The 24,664-nt window shown below is 28.7% G+C and overlaps 1 protein-coding gene across 1 annotated transcript; it reads right to left on the bottom strand.

The window, feature by feature from the left end:
• Positions 1–382: 382 nt before the first annotated feature.
• Positions 383–10,599, bottom strand: LOC111634291 (antizyme inhibitor 2-like). Its single transcript, XM_023379028.1, has 6 exons — positions 10,432–10,599; positions 4,100–4,212; positions 2,387–2,616; positions 2,188–2,264; positions 1,823–1,995; positions 383–542 (listed from the first exon to the last, which is right to left on the bottom strand). The coding sequence occupies exons 3-6, from the start codon at positions 2,562–2,564 to the stop codon at positions 404–406; spliced, it is 567 nt and encodes a 188-aa protein (XP_023234796.1). The 5' UTR covers positions 2,565–2,616; positions 4,100–4,212; positions 10,432–10,599; the 3' UTR covers positions 383–403.
• Between the last annotated feature and the right edge of the window lie 14,065 nt (positions 10,600–24,664).

A 24,664-nucleotide genomic window follows, 5' to 3' on the forward strand; every position in this document is an offset into this window, starting at 1 on the left:
TCCATCTAACGAAATAACTAATATCAATTGAGTTTAAATCGGGTCTCCAACCTAAGGCCTCGAAGCATATCTAATCAAGGCTTGCATAGCTTGTTTCCACTGATATATTTTACCATCATTTGAACTAGTTCAAAGCATATAAATTTTTAAAATAAATAAATATCTAATGGAGATTTTAATATTGGGTGCCACAAAATTTATCCCAAATTTTGATTACAACTGCTTTTTCAAAAGAAAGTGTCAACTTCAATTGATTTATGAACATTGTTATTCATAAGTAAAAAACATCTTAATCTGACCATATTTATCATAACTACCCAAAGATTTGTCTTTTACAGTTCACGTGGCCTTTCTCAGAAAAAGGTTGGAGACCCATGGCTTAAATTATCAAATTATATATTTCTTACCTCACTCCTATCACATTAAGATCTAAACTTTTTGCAGTTTTCAACAGCTGAGCCACTTGCTTCATTTCGCATCCAAATTTGAGGCTAAGTTTGAAGTTTGAATCACTGTCGTCGACTTTAATACGAATTACTAATCTAAAACAAAATAAAAGTTTTCATTTAATTAAAAATTTTAATTTTCAAATTTATCAAAGTAAATATATATTCAAAATTATCATTTTGATTATTGATTAGTTATTTATGAAATGAAATGGAAATATGTGATATCAAATATGAGAAGAATACATAAGACTCTATATATCCTTTTCAGGTCTTTGCAGATTCATGCACAGCTTATTATTTTTTTGTCTTTTTGTGCAAGCAGAATGTTTTTATCTCACTTTCTTCTATAGTTATGATAAAAATTATACACAGCAAAATAAGGATATATAAGGAAACGACTTCAGAAATAAAACTTGGTGTTACTTTGTTGGTTTTAAAAATAATTATAATGCTTTTCAATTACGCAACGTAATTATCTTTGGATTTGATGCAAAAACACAAAAGTTAAAAATAAAAAATCATTACTACTAAATTTGAAGGACATCATCTCAAAACTTCACTGTTTTTACTATTTAACCTTTTCATATGTGATTTCACAATGATTTTAAAAAATATATATGTTTTTTATTGTTTAAAATTGGTTCTTTAAATTAGAATAGTAGTATTTTAATATGACAATCACTGAAAACAAAAAAAAAAAAAATTATCAGAAAATCCAAAGTGATTATAGAAAAAAGTGACATCAAAACATTATTTTGAACCTAACTTTAACAAATAAGATTAATAAATTAAAATTCTAACAGATTATTACTCATAACAGCCATAAAAGACATTTAAGAATTCATTTGATTATCTACCTACAGGTTCATCAGTTATGTAAAGAAGTATTATTCATTCTGATATAATTATGACTGAATTTCTATTGTTTGACACTATTTCCCCCATATCTTTTTTAAATAAGTTAGATAACATTTAGGCAATAATAATAATATCTCTGATCACCCAACTTTATCTCATAATTCCTATTTTGCAATGTATTTAATCATAGATACACTACGACAACCTAGAATTTACTGATTCAAACACTTGTTTTTCCGTACAATATTGTCAGTTCTAGTATACCATTTTCAAAATAACTTCCTATATTTTTGCATATAGGTCAAAACTCCATTTGTCCATAAGTAATTTGATATAATTTATATACAAGTTGGCATTTCTTTTCAATTACAAATTGTGAAGTTTTACATAACTGATAAAAAGCATGTATTTATATGTTACAAATACCTAATTATTTCAAGTACTGTAATTTTTATTATACAGATGCATTAAGGAAATGTATTATAAAGAAAATATAAATTTATTAAATTACTTACTCTGCATTGGGAAAAATAGATTTAATTTTATAAAGTTCGATCTCATTATCAAATGTCATCATTTTCACTCCAACGGCTGCAGCATATTTAATAAAAGAACGAGTTTTGCAGGGATTAGCGTATATAATTCGCGAAGGATCAACTCCAAGATTAATCACAGTTTCAATTTCAGTCTGAAAAGATCAAGGAATTTTATAAATTTATGCCTGTTAGAAAATGCATAAAATTATTAAAACTACAAATTATTGTTTCTTTAATAACAGAAATTTCATTATAAATTTTTCATTTATTAAAAAAAATGAATAAAAATTTCAATTAAAGTATATTCTTCAAAATAATAAAACCATTCTGTATTATTTACTTACTTTGCTAGCACAATCAAAATTAACGCCCATAGATGCAAGATACTGAAGTACCCCAGGACAATCGTTGCATTTCATAGCTGTAAAAATTAAAGAAAAATTTTAAATTGATAGAATAAAAACATGTTATGCACAATTGAAATGTAAAAATATTATGAAATTTTACAAACTTGAACAAATTTTATTAAAAACATTTCATTACCATAAAATGGAGTTATTCTTGGCATTTTTAATTTCCACAGCTTGTATTTTCGCTCGATGTCCGTCAAATCGACGATGAAAAAAGGATCTTCCTGATCCGGTTCGCTAATTGTTTCTAAAGCCATATCCCAAACAGTTTTGTCTAACATTTCATCATGCTGAATCAGATCTGTCTTCATGATTAAAAATGTTATCCAATCGAGTCAGAAGATTCCAGGAAATATGAACGGTCTAAGAAAACATTACAAATAAAATTAATAAAAAAGTAGTAAATAAGTTTAAAACATAATATTCTAGCTTATAATTATTTCTAAATTTAGAATTCTTTTCACTAAATCTTACACACATATTTAAGATTACAACAGTGAAAATTATTTTATTTATTAAAAAAGATTCTTTGAATCATTATACAATGTTTGGTGCTTTGGCAAATTTATAGAAATGACTGTCATTTACTATGTTGCATGGATACCCTATACGTTTTCTATATATTATATAATGAATAGCATAAGCTTACTTATAAATTATTTACATAAAGAAAATATAGAATTCTCAGAAATTGCACTTATTCTAGTGTTTAGAATTAGTAAATAACAATGATAATTAGCTTAAAATCAAATATTAGCACAAAAGAGAATTTTAAAAATGTTAATAAAATTAAACTGCCAGTAAATATTCAAATACTATATAATGAGAAACACGAACATCAATTTTATAGGCATTTTTTATTATAAATATATACTTTATTAGTGAAGAATATAGTGCATCTCTCTTTTATAAAGTATGCATTTATTTTAAAACCTTTGAGAACCACAAACCTTATGCATAATGCTTGGCAGTCTTTTAAACATTTTTGAATTATTTCCAAATTTTTTCTATGTAATTTAAAGTACTTTTGTCTCTTATCATAACCTTGAAAATGGGTTGTTCTTATATTATTTCATAGAAATGAATGAAAAAAAAATATAGATGCTTCAATTCATCTAATTCCTCATATTATAATATTGTATTACATTACAATAATAATTATTTTTATTGGAAAATTAAAAGTAAATGTATAGAAACTATTAAAATACATAATATTGTAAAACAGACACCTTAAAGTATTATATTAACAAAGAGTTGAATTTGAAGAATTCGGTAACATTTAATTTGGATTTATGGTTTAATTATCAGGCCAAAATATGGCTAATTTCATACTTATTATGTAATTTGGACAAAGGAGCTGTGCTTATGATACCATCTTGTATTAAATTTAGTAGCCAAAATAACAATTCAAAAATTACAAAAATTTAAAAATAATGATGATTTGTCATAAAAAGTGTTTGTTTTTTTTATATTAAATTGACTATAGTGATTTTCTTTTAACTGAAATACTTTAAAAAATATATGTATTTTTTCTTTATTTTGAATATTTTTCATAGAATAAAAATGATATCTAATGTATGAAAAGTTTAGGTCAAAACAAATATTATTCTTATTACATTTAACCACTTGTGACATTAAAGTTATCTGACACTTTAAATATGGTGATACAAACTCAGTTTGAGCAATAATCAATTTATAGATAAATCTTTTAACACGAGTGGTAGGTTTAGTTAACATAAATTTGAAATTCACGCTAATTGCAATTATTCAAAAGATGTAAATTAATTAATATGTTGATTGTCGCCCGTAGCCAATACATACATAAAAGAAATTTTTATTTACTTACATGACTATCTAAATTTTTTTTCTGCGAAGTATTCGTCAGTGAACGTCCCAAGGTGGTCCTCCACCTAATTCAAATAATACAAGTTTCTTTTGGCACTCAAAGGTGTACCTTCCCTGCAATAAAATGAATATAACAATGATATAATTAGATTTTACATGCATTTAAAATTTTAACATAATCTGTACTACAAATTAGTGCAAAATGCAACTGATGGCAGTACATTAACATATGTTGAAATATATTTAAACAGTATATGAAAAAACATTTGTGATAAAAAAATTTTTAGAAATATTAATACTGTCATATAAGACTTTATTTAATTTAACACTTTGCCAATTGACACATGCCACACATGCCGATTGCATGATTTCACAATCTTCAAATGTCTGAAGTTCTTGATAAATTGCAAGCACATTATTTTACAGATATTATTTATTACAACCTGAAAGCATAAAAAGCGTGCAGAGATTATATTTTATTGTTTGATTTCATACTTTCATACCATTATAATTATTTAAATTATAATGGTTTCTCGTCATTTTGTGCTGGTCATTCACTCTTGCATCATATATAATTTCATAAATATTGCTTGAAATAATATATTATTGTTATGAAGAATAAAAAAATGTATTATGTAAAAAAAAATGAGTCAGCACATTTGGTGCAACTTTGTTTCAATGGTAGCAGCAAAAGTATTCATTTTAAGTTCTAAAATGTTTTTAAGTTTTAAATTTAATATAAAGAAAGGATAACATGAGCAAAATACACGGCTATAATTTATAATTATTTCTGATAAAATTCTCTCTAGAGACCATTCAGACTAATTGCATGCATTGTTCATTGATATATAATTGTGAATTTTAATTCATATTAATAATCAATTTAATGAAATTAACAATAACAAAGATCTGCTTTATTGAAGAGTTCACTTTAATAATAAATATTCTCAAGCACTTATCAGGCAAACAAACCCTGGAAATATGCAAACTGTGTTGTTTGTTCAGGTTTGGTTGCTAGAAAGTGCTCAACAAAAACATGTTATTAAAGCAAACCCCAACAAAGATTTTTGCTGTAATATTTTTAAACAACTGAGTTGTTTTGCATTATGATTATTCATATAAATCTGTTATAAATCAGTACCTTATTGTTTTCCTGCTATATAGATGCTATAAAATTGGTATGAAAATATAAATGAAAATATGTCTGGAAGTACATTACTTCAAAAATACTTGTGTGAAGAAAGACAAAGGAAACCTAAATATATTTTAATTAAAGTAAATAATTATTATTATTTATCTGGATCAAAAGTAATATAAATTAAAAAACTTAAAACACCAAAAGGACTCTGATTACAAATTTAAGTGTTCCAACTCCCATATTCAAATAGGCAAAGACTATGTTTAGACAAATCAAACAGGTACCGACATAATTATGGAACATGACGGGAGCACGGATACGTGCAGTTAGCGGCGTCTCATTGTATCTAGCAACATTCCGAAAAGTAGGTTATATCGATAGCGACCCCAAACACAAACGTTTTGCACACAAGGTGATGCTTTAACAGCAAATAAAAGTCTACGAATTAATTAATCGCAGTCTTTAGTCTTCACCTGTTTGAATAATGGAATTGGAACACTTAAACTTGTAATCCAAGTACATCAGTGTTTTATGTCATTTAAAGTAAATAAAACCAAATGTTTCACAAGTTGTAATTTCAATGAAATTTGATTTTTAAAATATATTTCAATAACTTTTTAGATACTACTGCAAATACGTTGCTGTTTCAAAAGCAGTTGTCATGTTATTTTACATAAGAATTCAGTTTAATAAAAACTGATTTACGATACAAATATATTTTAAAAATAAGATTAATTATTCTACGATAGAATAATGCTAATACCGACAAATACGAATTCATCACACTGTAGTTTATTATAAAGTTCTATAAAGTTTTTATTAAAATACTTAAATAGGTATGGTTTTAATTAGGTTTAATACATACAAAATTAATTAAATTTTTAATTGCTACTTTAATACTAAATTTATGTTTGAATATGAAAGTTAAATGCTTAAAAAATATATTCATAATTTGTTTTTTTTTTGTTTTTTGCAAATTAGAATTTAAAATCTATTCATAAATACTTTTACACATTACATTTGAATTACTTAATTTGTGTAATATTTTATAATAATCATTTGAAATTTAAAATACTAATTAATTTACATTTATAAAACATAGTAAAATAAAATTTACAATAATTAAAATAAATAGCTGTTATCTCTGAGTTTAAAAATATTTTAAATATAGAAGTACAGTAGACCTCCCTATAACACTGTTGATAATTCCGTATTATATGAATTCCATGTTGTACGAGTCACTTAGATTTTACACATATGTGAGGCATTCACAGCCCGGCACATGTATTTGTAAAATCTAAGCAACTCGTACAATATGGAATTCATATAATACGGAATTATCAACGGTGTTATAGGGGGGGTCTACTGTATTTGCTATAAATAAAAATTTCTTTTGATATAAACAACTGGACATTTTTCTAATTTAAATTTATAAAAATATCAATGCCATTATAATTAATACTGTAAGAGAGAAATTATTTTACTTAAGCATAACAATGTTTTTTTATGCATGTTTTAATAAAAAATTTAATTCTAATGATGTCCTTTTAAATTCAATTAATTTTTTTTAAATTAAATTATTTGTGGCCTTCATTCTGATTTTCTCTTACTAATTAACTTCTGTAATTCACAATTAGAATTTAATTTAAAGTTCTTGATACCGGTATTAATCGAAAAGTTGATAATTTCTATAGCAATTGTAAAGTTTTACTTTAAAAACAAACTATTTATAGATTTATTGTTGTCTTATTTACTTAAAAAATTTTAAATGGATTTAATATTATACAAGTATATTCAATTAAATAAAGCCTAGGCAATTTTTTTTTAAATTATGCTTTTATTTCATTGAAATTTAATGATTTAATAATGAAAAATTACTTAAATAATGTTTAAATGACCCATATATTTTATATTTCAACCTATATCATGCGAGTGATATCAGTATTAACATTATCTTATCAATATTTTTATCAGGAATGAGCAATATGTTAAAATATTAAATGTTTTTCTAACTGGCTGAAAATTCTTAATAATGTAAATTGGGGAATTCTAAGTTTTACATTCTTTTATTGGTTATTTTATGTAATTAATCTTGTTAAATAATTCAAGTAGTACTGATTTTTTCACCCGGTTGCAAGTATCGTAAGAATTAGGCACGACTGCGCGTTTATTATAGATAAATTACTCCATTAGGATAAATTAAACGATCGTTAAATTTAACGTCAAACAAAACTTTAATAAAAACTGAAGATAAATGTAATCGGTATCTTCTGGGCAATTAAATGTATTGATTTTAAATATTCTTAGTAAAATTAATTTTTCAAATGACTGATACTTCTATAAATTACTGCGACGGGAAAATCAAAGCATTTAATATTAGAATAAGTAAAATTTCTTGTAAATATACTAGATCAATTTAAGATTTATAAATATAATAATTTTTATTAAACAAATCTTTGTAAAATTAACAATGCTTTTAATTTGACAAAAAAAAAAAAAAAAAAAAAAAAAAAAAAAAAAAAAAAAAAAAAAAAAAAAAAAAAAAAAAAAAAAAAAAAAAAAAAAAAAAAAAAAAAAAAAAAAAAAAAAAAAAAAAAAAAAAAAAAAAAAAAAAAAAAAAAAAAAAAAAAAAAAAAAAAAAAAAAAAAAAAAAAAAAAAAAAAAAAAAAAAAAAAAAAAAAAAAAAAAAAAAAAAAAAAAAAAAAAAAAAAAAAAAAAAAAAAAAAAAAAAAAAAAAAAAAAAAAAAAAAAAAAAAAAAAAAAAAAAAAAAAAAAAAAAAAAAAAAAAAAAAAAAAAAAAAAAAAAAAAAAAAAAAAAAAAAAAAAAAAAAAAAAAAAAAAAAAAAAAAAAAAAAAAAAAAAAAAAAAAAAAAAAAAAAAAAAAAAAAAAAAAAAAAAAAAAAAAAAAAAAAAAAAAAAAAAAAAAAAAAAAAAAAAAAAAAAAAAAAAAAAAAAAAAAAAAAAAAAAAAAAAAAAAAAAAAAAAAAAAAAAAAAAAAAAAAAAAAAAAAAAAAAAAAAAAAAAAAAAAAAAAAAAAAAAAAAAAAAAAAAAAAAAAAAAAAAAAAAAAAAAAAAAAAAAAAAAAAAAAAAAAAAAAAAAAAAAAAAAAAAAAAAAAAAAAAAAAAAAAAAAAAAAAAAAAAAAAAAAAAAAAAAAAAAAAAAAAAAAAAAAAAAAAAAAAAAAAAAAAAAAAAAAAAAAAAAAAAAAAAAAAAAAAAAAAAAAAAAAAAAAAAAAAAAAAAAAAAAAAAAAAAAAAAAAAAAAAAAAAAAAAAAAAAAAAAAAAAAAAAAAAAAAAAAAAAAAAAAAAAAAAAAAAAAAAAAAAAAAAAAAAAAAAAAAAAAAAAAAAAAAAAAAAAAAAAAAAAAAAAAAAAAAAAAAAAAAAAAAAAAAAAAAAAAAAAAAAAAAAAAAAAAAAAAAAAAAAAAAAAAAAAAAAAAAAAAAAAAAAAAAAAAAAAAAAAAAAAAAAAAAAAAAAAAAAAAAAAAAAAAAAAAAAAAAAAAAAAAAAAAAAAAAAAAAAAAAAAAAAAAAAAAAAAAAAAAAAAAAAAAAAAAAAAAAAAAAAAAAAAAAAAAAAAAAAAAAAAAAAAAAAAAAAAAAAAAAAAAAAAAAAAAAAAAAAAAAAAAAAAAAAAAAAAAAAAAAAAAAAAAAAAAAAAAAAAAAAAAAAAAAAAAAAAAAAAAAAAAAAAAAAAAAAAAAAAAAAAAAAAAAAAAAAAAAAAAAAAAAAAAAAAAAAAAAAAAAAAAAAAAAAAAAAAAAAAAAAAAAAAAAAAAAAAAAAAAAAAAAAAAAAAAAAAAAAAAAAAAAAAAAAAAAAAAAAAAAAAAAAAAAAAAAAAAAAAAAAAAAAAAAAAAAAAAAAAAAAAAAAAAAAAAAAAAAAAAAAAAAAAAAAAAAAAAAAAAAAAAAAAAAAAAAAAAAAAAAAAAAAAAAAAAAAAAAAAAAAAAAAAAAAAAAAAAAAAAAAAAAAAAAAAAAAAAAAAAAAAAAAAAAAAAAAAAAAAAAAAAAAAAAAAAAAAAAAAAAAAAAAAAAAAAAAAAAAAAAAAAAAAAAAAAAAAAAAAAAAAAAAAAAAAAAAAAAAAAAAAAAAAAANCAGTTTGAATTTTATGTCTGACTCCCCATACAAAATTTTTTGATTGAAAGTAGTTTATTTAATTATATGATTTGTTGCAATTTAATTCATTGACATTGATTACATGGAATTTGTATACAAACTATTTTATAAATGAAATTTTCGCATTCGCTTTGCCCAAAAATAGGTTTTATGCAAATTTAAAAACTGTTAAACACCATACACAACTGTTTTTAGAATAATGAAAAATGGTACAAAACGGTAGATATATCAGATTTTTCTCGAGTACCTTTATCCGCACGTTCCGGGACCAATTTTTCAAATTAGTTAGTAAAACGTATCCGAGGATTAAAGATTCCGGACGGCAAATATCCCACACGACTACCATTTAACGCTAACGACGGTATCTCTTAGGATTATATATCTCAATATATCCCATATGCTAGCATATGGGATATATCGATATATATTAACTATTAGATATATCAAGATATATTCGTTAAATTACGAAAAAAAGACAAGACACCAGGCCGAGAAACTTATTAAATCACCACGCTTCACATTTTTCTCCACGCTCCTCTTACAAAAATTTAATAAAATAAATTTCCCATCAAAAACAGGCGCCACATAGAAAAAAAATATCTAAAACTTATAATTTTATCAGTTTTTAATTTCCTTATAATCATATTAAAAAATGTGTTTGTAATTTAAGTTTTTAAACTAATTAAAAATATAATTATTCTTTTATATGGCCAAGATTAGCGAGAAAAATACATAGGAAACAACAGAAACGAAAGCATCGGCGGCGGGCGGGCGAGCGTTACCTTTAGGTAATCCGCGCGTATATAAGTAAATACGCAAATTACCTAAAGGTAACCCGTACACTTTTCGGTATAGATTCTTAGAAGAACGAGTGTAGGCGCGTATATACGTACGTATATAACGTCCGCGCGTATATATATTACATATAAAGACACAGGCTCGGCGTATGGGTTATATCTATAACGAATAAGTAGAAGTAATCTTACCGATAGACGAAGAATTGGGAAAAGTAATGGGAAATTGTGCCGTTAGCTTTTAGGCCTAGTGATATAGAATTTGAAATTGATAGATTTGGACTTACCTGATGAGAAATTTCCCACCAGAACCGTTTAATTTGTTGGGACGGAATGGTTGATGGTAATGGTCAAACAAAGTAAGATACAAAAGGGAGCCAGCGCGAAATCGGATGTGATAATTTGCGATTATACGCTATAAACGTCTACCATTCGGTTTAAGCGAACGAGACCGACTAACCGCCGCCTTATATAAGCGGCGCAATTGTTGGCGCGCATCCCAACTGTCTTACGACGTCACCAATGGCGTCACGACGATATCATAATCTTTTCGGATGTTACTAAATCTCGTTTGCATCACTTTGATAAACGAGGAGGGGAAATTAAAAAGTCCTATGACTGTTTCTGCGAAATCTCGGCGCGAGTGCACGGGCTATCGACATTCCTATCGCCGTCCAAAGGCCCTTACGCTCGCCGGTCCGAAACGGTATAAAACGTGTCTGGTGATTTTTATTTAATTTTGTTTACTGTTGTTTCCAATTTCTTTTAACTAAATATGTCGATTTATAAAATTATTTTAGTGTATCGTCTTTGCGGGGGCGCAAACGGGGCATTTCTATCGATCGGATGCCCTATTCTATAATCTATTTGCGAAAAAACACAAAAAATATGAAATAAATAAATACGGATTAATATAGAATAATAAGAAAAATATTTGAACCGCGGATTACTGGTGTTTTATACGGTGAAATTTCCGGACCGCGGACACCGACGGAAATACAAAACATGGCCGTTGTTTTCGGGTTATTCTGTAGGCATTTGTGTTTAGAAATTGACGGTAGTTACGTAAGCAGGACGATGTGGCGATGAAGATACAAAGCGGAGTCCTATCGGGCTCCTATAATCTTTGGCAGACGGTTCGATTCGAAGCTCCCTTCTCTATCTCTTACTCGTGATCGTTGTTTGCTAGTAACGATAGTAAATATTCTGAGTCAATTCTCCGATAATTTAAATTGTCATACGCTATCGTAACGGTTAAGAAACGTAACGTAGTAACCGATGTCGTCATTCTTAAGTTCTCTAATTCCGACTCTCATTTTTCTCGTGAGAAAATTAATCCCCAATCTTCCATTTAATGAATTTATAAACCGAATAGGGAGTGAGGTCCGGTTAACCGTAGCCCTTAGGGTGTTTGTCCCGTAGACTTAACATTACGCCTTTGCCGCTGGGCCACGCCCGAACCGTTGGACCTTTTTAAAATTTCTCTTCGGCCGCTTCGTCTACGGGACGAGAGCTTTAATTCGATACCCGAATTGTATTTTTAGCCCCCGGCCGTTTACTCGAACTCGGTCGGACGAGTCGAAAGCCTCTTTGAATTAATACGTAAAGTTTATCGCCATTTGTCAAATATTAACTCACCTTTTTGAAAAAACCTTCTGTACCGATTTAACGCCGAAAAGCTAAATTTTTTTTTATATAAAAGGCGAGAATTTGTGCGGAAGTGGGGGAAACCCTTGGAAGTAATAAAGCGAAAACAAATTTAGAGGAAATATTTCAGAAGAAACGGGTATTTTTGAAATGATATTAATAAGGGAATTTCATATTTTATCAAATATAATCAAATATTTGAATAAATACATAAATAAAAATAATCTCCCACATAAAAATTTATATTAATCACGCGTCAAAAAATATTCCTGCGAAATACAATTAATTGCCTTACGTTGATAACAATGTCAGAAATCATTGTTAAAAATAATCTGTTAACAACATCGCTTTGATAAGTTATATTTCTATTTATTTTTGTAGGAACTAATAAAGAACAAAGAATTGTCGCATCGTTTCTTTTTTTCCTTTTTTCCATATATGTTTCAATAGAAAGAAATAATCTTGAAAACTTTACACATACATTACTTCAAACAATGCCGATTTCAACTATCCGTAACGTTTCCTTTATATCATATTTAACAGGCGTTGCTCCTTAATCTTTTATGGCCATGAAATATATTAAACTAGAGAAATTTCCGGAGGGCGATAAGCCAAGAGTTCTTGAGAATTGATAAGCGATAAACGGAAGTGTAAGTTTGCGCAGGAAGAATGTTCCGTGTTTTTTTTCTTGAGTCTAAGGAAAATTTCCGTTTTCTAATGTATCTTACAAACTTATCTGACAATAGTCATTTCCGATATTGCACGAATGATAACGTATATCAAAATGACAATATTTTATTGTAATTCCTTCTTAATAATTTCAAACACACCTCCTTGTAAGTGTTCTACGTGATAAATATCTAACAGAAAATAATAAAATTTTTTATTCTATTCTATTCTTTCTCCCCCTGGTTCGTATGGAAGCTTACTCTTTTTTCGCCGTGGGTATCTTTTAATGATTCGATTTCGGAGTTCTTCGATTCTCTGTGGAAAACTGTCCCCTATTTAAGCGTGTTACTAACTTGAAAAAAAAAAACCGTTGGCCCAGCCCCAACCCGCGATTACTGTTCGGTGGTTTTATCCGATCGGCCATCGGTGGACCAAATTTTAGTAAGCTCGTATAGTTATTCTAGTAAATTCACAGAGAAAGTAAGCCTACGGTGTAAGAACTCGCTATACAAAAGCTGGAAAATTGTAGTACTTAATAATAAAATAAAAATAAATGCTTATAGTTTTGTTTTATTTTGTGTACGGTCAAAACCCGGGTTTCGAACTTAATTCGTTCGTTCGAAAACCGAAACAAATTTTTCCATAAGTAACAATATAAAATGCATTAATCCGTTTCCGAACTCCAAAACAAAAGTTTTTTTTTACCTTTCTAGCTGTATTTCATGCATAAAAATGCATATAAAAGCAATATAATATTACTTTATCTACATTTCTATCTATATCTATATGTATCAAAAGCAAAATGTTCCGTCACTGCCGACCAAAATCGAAACCGAAAATCGGCTCAGATACACTTGTCCCGTATACCTGGTTAGTTTCGGGGAAGTACTCCCCTCTTGGCAGATCGCCCACGTGTTTCCCCGTCTTATCCTACAATCCTATAAATTATTCGCATAAATAATTAATTGTGCGTTTTTAAGGTATTCTAACGTGTCTTTCATTAAAGAATTGCTATAATTTAAGGCGCGACACTAAAAATAACTTATACCTTATGGAAATACTTAGAGCTCGAATTACATAAGTTAATTATAGTTATAAATATTCATAATACTTGTATTTCTTATTCTTATCTGTAAGAGATTCTGCTATACAATAATAATAACTCTAGGAAACCGCAAATAGCAGTTTATCTTATCTTTCTATTTATTTAATTATAGAATTTTAGGGAATTTTCCTGTTTTCTGTATTTCTTGGTACTTTTTTTTTAATCCTCAAACATTGTATAAATATTATATTGATGTGTAAAAAAGCAAATTAATCTTTCATTTATTTTGGAAGATATACTTTAGAAAGTCTTTGACTTCAATACGTTGACATTCTCGGCATTCGTCTATCTAACTCCGTTCTGGACAATAAGGACGGATAGACAGACGGACGACAATAGGAATTTATAGGTCTACAATTTTGTTCAAATCGCCTAACAATTTAACATTTTTACAACGAAACTAATTTGTTCTAAGGTTTTTTCCTGTGTCTTAGGGCCTTTTCTGTATATTCATCGTGAATTCGACCGGTCACACAATGCGAAAGGCCGGATGGCGAGAGACGGGGCCCTAAATATTGGGGACAGACGGTGAAAAATTCATGGGGTTGCCGATCTGTATTGGCTTGGCTCGATTCTGCTGGTCGAGGAATGCCTTCCGGGAGGTCTTTTATGAAAAATTGGTCCTATTTAGGTGTTACTAAGGTGAAGATATCCCGAAAAACTTGGCGTGGCCAGCCCATTGGTCGTGGTCTGGATTCGATTTCGAATCCCCATAGCGGTAGATCGCCATCTTAGCCGCTTTGTCCATCTGTCCTAAGCGCGTAAGTGCATTCTGGTCTCGTTAGAGAAACAATAATTAGCCCAATTACGTTTTACTTCATTTTTATTACTATTTTAGACCGAAAACTCGTCGTCTGGTGGTGGTAACTGATTTAATAACTATTCCGTTTTATTTGACACACTCTCGCATTATATGACAATGATTTGACATTTAAGTTAGTTGTTTATAAATTAATCATAAATATTTTTGGTCGGAATAAAACCAGAAATGCGGATATTAATACGATACAAAATGAAATTGAGAATGCAAAGTCTTCGTATCACCAATCGTATTAGGTTTATTACAGCCTACAGATGTAAAATTAGCCTTTTATTTTGACCTTATAGAATTTAATTGTTTTTCTACGGCGGTACGTTTACCAGACACCGAAGACGACAATATCTCGAAGATTTTTAAAATAATAATAATTAGTAACTAAAATATAGTCTTTTGTTTACTTTTCTCTACGTTTTACACTATTTTTCCTATAAAATATATAGAAAAAAAAATGAAGAAATTATCTCTAAGAGTTTCTTATCGGCCAGTGAATCTTATAATAGTGGAAATTTTTAAATTCTATTTTAATAATGCCTTTTATCGATTCGTAATGAGCCCGGAGTAGTGTCCTTGAGTAAAAAGCACCGAACGCTGTCCAGTTTCCCGGGTTTTCTTCGCGTGTCTAACTCTCCTTTGGCGGATGGTCCACGTGTCGCGTTGCCACGTGGCATCGAACCGACCGACCGAAACGATTTATAATACTTTTCGACTTATATAAATCTTTAAAGTTATAGAAATTGTATATTAAATTACTCTTTCCTTAGTTTTCGCACGTGGCTAATTTATGAAGGGATCAACAACCCCGCTACGACTGGTTATCTCCATGATAAACCACCTTCTCGATTTGAAAAGGATGGAGCATTCGGCCACGAAATTTAGTAAACTTATTCTTTTCGACGAAGTATTTAAGATTAATTTAAATAAAAGCGCGAAGAAAAAATATAAATACCCCCGAACGACGGCCGCTGAAGGAAAGGTAAAAAATGGTCGTGGGTGGGAAATAGATCTTACTAGAGGTTTGGCTTTATATATATTTTATTTTTAAATATTATTTAATATAATATTTACGAAGAAATATATACGTATATAAATAATGACACGGAGCGGTTGGCCGGGTTCGAACCACGACCGGTGTTCGGTGGTTTTATCCACTCGATTACCGACCCTAACGAGGGAACTTAGGCCTGTATATTTTTTATTTTGTCACCCCCTTTAACAGACTTATCTCATGCCAGCTATTATCTAAAATATTTTTCGATTCGAATTCCATTCTGTTAGTTTAAAGTTATACTTAGGTTTATAAGAGTTATCTTCAATTTTTTTAAAGTTTATTTCCGTAAATATCGATACGGATGTCTTTCGACAACAAGTCTTGACTCTAGTCTTACGATGCTTACGTCAAGAGTGTAAATATTCTAAGATGTTATCGTATTCAAAACAGAATAAGCTTATTTAATATTATTCTTAACTTAAAATTAAACTTTTTACTGTTTACGGTTGTTATTTATCTATTAACGATAATGATAATAGCAATTGTTCTTTAGTATTTTGTAAACACGAATATAGGTGGATAAAAAAACTACGACTACTGGTTAGTTGGTCGCGGGTTCGCGCCTCACCGACGTGCGATTTTCCGGGTTTTCTTTACGTTTGTAACACCCAAACAAGACTAATTTCCCATAAAAATCCATCCGACGGGCACCCCCTTCGGCAGATCTCCCACGTTTCGCGTTGTAATCAAACGGATCCGATTAGCCGGAATGAACAAAACCGAAGTGGTTTATAGGCCACAATGGGCCGATATGTCTGCCCGTTAACATCTGAGCCTCTGGCATTTTGATCGGTCCGTATTTGCCGTCCCGTTCATTGTCTATCGGTTAATCTAATCGATAAATATTTTAAAGAACTTTATATCTTTTAACATTGTACGCCGTAGACAAAACAATTATGTATTTCTGTATTTCATATTCGTATTCTTGTTATTCTCTCATAATAGTAAAAGAAAAAGAAATAGTGTCTTATTAATAATTATTTATATAATACACACCAAAATCTAATTTTTGGCTGTAAAAATTCAGCTGAAAATCGAAAGAACTGAAAAAGTTTTTCTCGAGTGTTTACTTGGTATTTTTCTGTTTGAGAGTTATCACCCGATTGTTAAAATCATTCCAATGTATTGGTTTATCATTACTTTCCATGAAATAAAATAAATGTTTTGAATACGATAAAAATTTGACTGATACCAAGACAAGATTTATACAAGATTTGTTTTTACAATTTATTGGATAATACATAACTTAAATAACTACAATAGGAAAGTCGAACGATACTTTTATAAAATTATCGATTTTATTCGTTAATTAGCCCATGGCCCATAGCCATTAGCCCATAATTAGCCGCGTGGATAGAATCGCCGAACACCGGTAGTCGGTCGCGGGTTCGATCCTGGCTAACGGGCTGGTCGCGTGCACTTTTCTGGGTTTTCTTCGCTTGTTAACACCTAAATGAGGCCAACACGTGGACGATCTGCCCACGCGTTGTCTTCTTAAACCATTATTTTAATCTTATTCTTTAAATATTAACATTTTAGGCTTTCTTTTTTTCAAATTTGAATTATAATCTTGAGTTTTCTTTATTTTAAACGTTTGGAAAATTTAAATTTGTCTTCTCGATTCCAAATTTATCGAAAAAGAGATAAGTGGGACAAAGAGCAGAATGCGCGATGCTCATTCTGCCCTTTGGTCTTCTATATTTAAATACATAAAGTATGGGTTTAAGTTATCTATACGTTTTATAGTAATACAGTAGTGCCCAAACAAATTGCTCACAGTCCCGTTTAGGTGGACCCCATATATTTTGAGTATTATACCAAAAGTGGGCTCGTTTCTACCATTTATAAGCGGTGTGTCGAGGCCCGGACTCGGCTCGAAGGTCGTAGTTTGGATACCATTATATTAGTACGTAAAATATTAAAGGTATAAACAATAATATAAACTCTATAATACACACACCGTATAACCACGGAGGGGGGACAATTTGCCAGTAAAAAAGTACTGACAGATTGTCCTTCCTCCCAAGATATATACGTATTTTTATTTTATACCACCTGCACTGGTAGTCGGTGGTGGGTTGGCACCCGAACAAAGAGCTAACCGGGTGGAGTTTGTGTTTTCTTCACAGCGTAACGCCNTTAAATTATTTGTGGCCTTCATTCTGATTTTCTCTTACTAATTAACTTCTGTAATTCACAATTAGAATTTAATTTAAAGTTCTTGATACCGGTATTAATCGAAAAGTTGATAATTTCTATAGCAATTGTAAAGTTTTACTTTAAAAACAAACTATTTATAGATTTATTGTTGTCTTATTTACTTAAAAAATTTTAAATGGATTTAATATTATACAAGTATATTCAATTAAATAAAGCCTAGGCAATTTTTTTTTAAATTATGCTTTTATTTCATTGAAATTTAATGATTTAATAATGAAAAATTACTTAAATAATGTTTAAATGACCCATATATTTTATATTTCAACCTATATCATGCGAGTGATATCAGTATTAACATTATCTTATCAATATTTTTATCAGGAATGAGCAATATGTTAAAATATTAAATGTTTTTCTAACTGGCTGAAAATTCTTAATAATGTAAATTGGGGAATTCTAAGTTTTACATTCTTTTATTGGTTATTTTATGTAATTAATCTTGTTAAATAATTCAAGTAGTACTGATTTTTTCACCCGGTTGCAAGTATCGTAAGAATTAGGCACGACTGCGCGTTTATTATAGATAAATTACTCCATTAGGATAAATTAAACGATCGTTAAATTTAACGTCAAACAAAACTTTAATAAAAACTGAAGATAAATGTAATCGGTATCTTCTGGGCAATTAAATGTATTGATTTTAAATATTCTTAGTAAAATTAATTTTTCAAATGACTGATACTTCTATAAATTACTGCGACGGGAAAATCAAAGCATTTAATATTAGAATAAGTAAAATTTCTTGTAAATATACTAGATCAATTTAAGATTTATAAATATAATAATTTTTATTAAACAAATCTTTGTAAAATTAACAATGCTTTTAATTTGACAAAAAAAAAAAAAAAAAAAAAAAAAACTATGGAAGAAAAGCTCTGATGTTTTTAGTTTTATGTATCCTAATTCAAATAAAAATTTACCTATTATCAACATTTCCAAAGCGTGCGACAGCAAAGCGAGGTTACTCGGATCCAAATTAATTTTTGCAATTCATGACACACAATAATAAATGACTGAATTTAAGTTCCTTCTTATCAAATTTATTACCTAAATTATAGAATACAATCATTGCATTGTGCTCAATTTATCCAGTTATCAAATTCTCAATATGATAAAAATGACTGAAATTGTATTGAATACATCTTTAATTTTATATTATACTAGCTGCAAGGACCCGCTTCGCTGGGTTTTTATTTGTTTGTACATTTGTATGTAATATAGTTTTTTTTATATATAAAAGACTGTTTTTCTAAGTAATCTAGAATCTAGCTGCAAGGACCCGCTTTGCTGGGCAAAAAGTAACGATAGTGAAGATTAAGATAATTACATTATAGCCAATCTTACCCGTTTTCACAGAATGCAAGAATTAGGTCCCCCGTTTCCAGACTAATTAGAAAATTTTTACATCCAGTCAAATGAACTATTTTCAATTTGATCAATTTTCTGGAACGTTTACAATTGTTCTATAATCGAACCAATTGGAATTTAAATTCGAATTAGAAAATCTTCCACTTTCAACCACTTTCAAGCCCATATCTCCCGCACCCTTATAGCTATCGAGAAGCAACCACCATAGTGCACGAATGGAGACTCGGGGCTACTACCACATACAAAATACAAACACCATTCATGTGCAATGTGTAGTTTTGGCTGAAAAGTGAAATATAGAGACACACACATCCATTTATATATACATCAATCTATATATATATATAGATTGATACTTTGATAAACATAATATAGTGAAATTTTATGATAAAATTTAGTGTTCTTATCAATAAATAATTTTTCTAGAGAAACATTTTTGGGTCTTCCATTAGGTCCAGCCTCGGCTCCAAAGCTTTAGAACCGAACGTAAGATAGGTGCAGCGTTCTTTTTTTAGGATCCAAAGCTAGGGCCTATAAATGGTCAAAAATATTCCTATAGTAAAATAAAATTAAGCTCTTTTTTTATTTTTTATTTCCTTTTTTTAAAAGTTGTTTAATAGTCAGACATGGCATCAAGTTTAAGGTTTCCAAATAATTTCTTTGTTAAAATTAAAACTTGAATCGGGTGCGAGACCCGGTAAACTTTAATACGGCCGGATAAGCAAGCCAACGACAGTCCGTTTCAAAACGAAACTAGCTATATCATCGGTTCGGTTACTTACCCGTATTAAATTCACTTTACCAGGAAACGTGCCCACTGATTAACAACTAAAAAGGTATTAGGATAATAATTGAAAAAAATAAATACACATTGACTTTTATATGTTGAAAATTCAACATAGTTCACACAGATCTTCCATTTATTTGATACGCTTATTTCTTATTTAAAGTTTTGAAAAATTCAGTAAAATCATTAAAATAATAATAATAATATATATTAACATCTTTTTCAAATATTCATAAAATTTATCATCAAAGAAGTAATTCAAATTATTAATAATTTAACTAAACATTCAGTTTGAATTTTATGTCTGACTCCCCATACAAAATTTTTTGATTGAAAGTAGTTTATTTAATTATATGATTTGTTGCAATTTAATTCATTGACATTGATTACATGGAATTTGTATACAAACTATTTTATAAATGAAATTTTCGCATTCGCTTTGCCCAAAAATAGGTTTTATGCAAATTTAAAAACTGTTAAACACCATACACAACTGTTTTTAGAATAATGAAAAATGGTACAAAACGGTAGATATATCAGATTTTTCTCGAGTACCTTTATCCGCACGTTCCGGGACCAATTTTTCAAATTAGTTAGTAAAACGTATCCGAGGATTAAAGATTCCGGACGGCAAATATCCCACACGACTACCATTTAACGCTAACGACGGTATCTCTTAGGATTATATATCTCAATATATCCCATATGCTAGCATATGGGATATATCGATATATATTAACTATTAGATATATCAAGATATATTCGTTAAATTACGGCAAATATCCCACACGACTACCATTTAACGCTAACGACGGTATCTCTTAGGATTATATATCTCAATATATCCCATATGCTAGCATATGGGATATATCGATATATATTAACTATTAGATATATCAAGATATATTCGTTAAATTACGGCAAATATCCCACACGACTACCATTTAACGCTAACGACGGTATCTCTTAGGATTATATATCTCAATATATCCCATATGCTAGCATATGGGATATATCGATATATATTAACTATTAGATATATCAAGATATATTCGTTAAATTACGAAAAAAAGACAAGACACCAGGCCGAGAAACTTATTAAATCACCACGCTTCACATTTTTCTCCACGCTCCTCTTACAAAAATTTAATAAAATAAATTTCCCATCAAAAACAGGCGCCACATAGAAAAAAAATATCTAAAACTTATAATTTTATCAGTTTTTAATTTCCTTATAATCATATTAAAAAATGTGTTTGTAATTTAAGTTTTTAAACTAATTAAAAATATAATTATTCTTTTATATGGCCAAGATTAGCGAGAAAAATACATAGGAAACAACAGAAACGAAAGCATCGGCGGCGGGCGGGCGAGCGTTACCTTTAGGTAATCCGCGCGTATATAAGTAAATACGCAAATTACCTAAAGGTAACCCGTACACTTTTCGGTATAGATTCTTAGAAGAACGAGTGTAGGCGCGTATATACGTACGTATATAACGTCCGCGCGTATATATATTACATATAAAGACACAGGCTCGGCGTATGGGTTATATCTATAACGAATAAGTAGAAGTAATCTTACCGATAGACGAAGAATTGGGAAAAGTAATGGGAAATTGTGCCGTTAGCTTTTAGGCCTAGTGATATAGAATTTGAAATTGATAGATTTGGACTTACCTGATGAGAAATTTCCCACCAGAACCGTTTAATTTGTTGGGACGGAATGGTTGATGGTAATGGTCAAACAAAGTAAGATACAAAAGGGAGCCAGCGCGAAATCGGATGTGATAATTTGCGATTATACGCTATAAACGTCTACCATTCGGTTTAAGCGAACGAGACCGACTAACCGCCGCCTTATATAAGCGGCGCAATTGTTGGCGCGCATCCCAACTGTCTTACGACGTCACCAATGGCGTCACGACGATATCATAATCTTTTCGGATGTTACTAAATCTCGTTTGCATCACTTTGATAAACGAGGAGGGGAAATTAAAAAGTCCTATGACTGTTTCTGCGAAATCTCGGCGCGAGTGCACGGGCTATCGACATTCCTACCGCCGTCCAAAGGCCCTTACGCTGGCCGGTCCGAAACGGTATAAAACGTGTCTGGTGATTTTTATTTAATTTTGTTTACTGTTGTTTCCAATTTCTTTTAACTAAATATGTCGATTTATAAAATTATTTTAGTGTATCGTCTTTGCGGGGGCGCAAACGGGGCATTTCTATCGATCGGATGCCCTATTCTATAATCTATTTGCGAAAAAACACAAAAAATATGAAATAAATAAATACGGATTAATATAGAATAATAAGAAAAATATTTGAACCGCGGATTACTGGTGTTTTATACGGTGAAATTTCCGGACCGCGGACACCGACGGAAATACAAAACATGGCCGTTGTTTTCGGGTTATTCTGTAGGCATTTGTGTTTAGAAATTGACGGTAGTTACGTAAGCAGGACGATGTGGCGATGAAGATACAAAGCGGAGTCCTATCGGGCTCCTATAATCTTTGGCAGACGGTTCGATTCGAAGCTCCCTTCTCTATCTCTTACTCGTGATCGTTGTTTGCTAGTAACGATAGTAAATATTCTGAGTCAATTCTCCGATAATTTAAATTGTCATACGCTATCGTAACGGTTAAGAAACGTAACGTAGTAACCGATGTCGTCATTCTTAAGTTCTCTAATTCCGACTCTCATTTTTCTCGTGAGAAAATTAATCCCCAATCTTCCATTTAATGCATTTATAAACCGAATAGGGGGTGGGGTCCGGTTAACCGTAGCCCTTAGGGTGTTTGTCCCGTAGACTTAACATTACGCCTTTGCCGCTGGGCCACGCCCGAACCGTTGGACCTTTTTAAAATTTCTCTTCGGCCGCTTCGTCTACGGGACGAGAGCTTTAATTCGATACCCGAATTGTATTTTTAGCCCCCGGCCGTTTACTCGAACTCGGTCGGACGAGTCGAAAGCCTCTTTGAATTAATACGTAAAGTTTATCGCCATTTGTCAAATATTAACTCACCTTTTTGAAAAAACCTTCTGTACCGATTTAACGCCGAAAAGCTAAATTTTTTTTTATATAAAAGGCGAGAATTTGTGCGGAAGTGGGGGAAACCCTTGGAAGTAATAAAGCGAAAACAAATTTAGAGGAAATATTTCAGAAGAAACGGGTATTTTTGAAATGATATTAATAAGGGAATTTCATATTTTATCAAATATAATCAAATATTTGAATAAATACATAAATAAAAATAATCTCCCACATAAAAATTTATATTAATCACGCGTCAAAAAATATTCCTGCGAAATACAATTAATTGCCTTACGTTGATAACAATGTCAGAAATCATTGTTAAAAATAATCTGTTAACAACATCGCTTTGATAAGTTATATTTCTATTTATTTTTGTAGGAACTAATAAAGAACAAAGAATTGTCGCATCGTTTCTTTTTTTCCTTTTTTCCATATATGTTTCAATAGAAAGAAATAATCTTGAAAACTTTACACATACATTACTTCAAACAATGCCGATTTCAACTATCCGTAACGTTTCCTTTATATCATATTTAACAGGCGTTGCTCCTTAATCTTTTATGGCCATGAAATATATTAAACTAGAGAAATTTCCGGAGGGCGATAAGCCAAGAGTTCTTGAGAATTGATAAGCGATAAACGGAAGTGTAAGTTTGCGCAGGAAGAATGTTCCGTGTTTTTTTTCTTGAGTCTAAGGAAAATTTCCGTTTTCTAATGTATCTTACAAACTTATCTGACAATAGTCATTTCCGATATTGCACGAATGATAACGTATATCAAAATGACAATATTTTATTGTAATTCCTTCTTAATAATTTCAAACACACCTCCTTGTAAGTGTTCTACGTGATAAATATCTAACAGAAAATAATAAAATTTTTTATTCTATTCTATTCTTTCTCCCCCTGGTTCGTATGGAAGCTTACTCTTTTTTCGCCGTGGGTATCTTTTAATGATTCGATTTCGGAGTTCTTCGATTCTCTGTGGAAAACTGTCCCCTATTTAAGCGTGTTACTAACTTGAAAAAAAAAAACCGTTGGCCCAGCCCCAACCCGCGATTACTGTTCGGTGGTTTTATCCGATCGGCCATCGGTGGACCAAATTTTAGTAAGCTCGTATAGTTATTCTAGTAAATTCACAGAGAAAGTAAGCCTACGGTGTAAGAACTCGCTATACAAAAGCTGGAAAATTGTAGTACTTAATAATAAAATAAAAATAAATGCTTATAGTTTTGTTTTATTTTGTGTACGGTCAAAACCCGGGTTTCGAACTTAATTCGTTCGTTCGAAAACCGAAACAAATTTTTCCATAAGTAACAATATAAAATGCATTAATCCGTTTCCGAACTCCAAAACAAAAGTTTTTTTTTACCTTTCTAGCTGTATTTCATGCATAAAAATGCATATAAAAGCAATATAATATTACTTTATCTACATTTCTATCTATATCTATATGTATCAAAAGCAAAATGTTCCGTCACTGCCGACCAAAATCGAAACCGAAAATCGGCTCAGATACACTTGTCCCGTATACCTGGTTAGTTTCGGGGAAGTACTCCCCTCTTGGCAGATCGCCCACGTGTTTCCCCGTCTTATCCTACAATCCTATAAATTATTCGCATAAATAATTAATTGTGCGTTTTTAAGGTATTCTAACGTGTCTTTCATTAAAGAATTGCTATAATTTAAGGCGCGACACTAAAAATAACTTATACCTTATGGAAATACTTAGAGCTCGAATTACATAAGTTAATTATAGTTATAAATATTCATAATACTTGTATTTCTTATTCTTATCTGTAAGAGATTCTGCTA

This window comes from Centruroides sculpturatus, unplaced genomic scaffold (genome assembly GCF_000671375.1).
Source record: "Centruroides sculpturatus isolate CEXI.00-Female unplaced genomic scaffold, Cexi_2.0 scaffold520, whole genome shotgun sequence".
Classification (NCBI taxonomy): Eukaryota; Metazoa; Arthropoda; class Arachnida; order Scorpiones; family Buthidae; genus Centruroides; species Centruroides sculpturatus.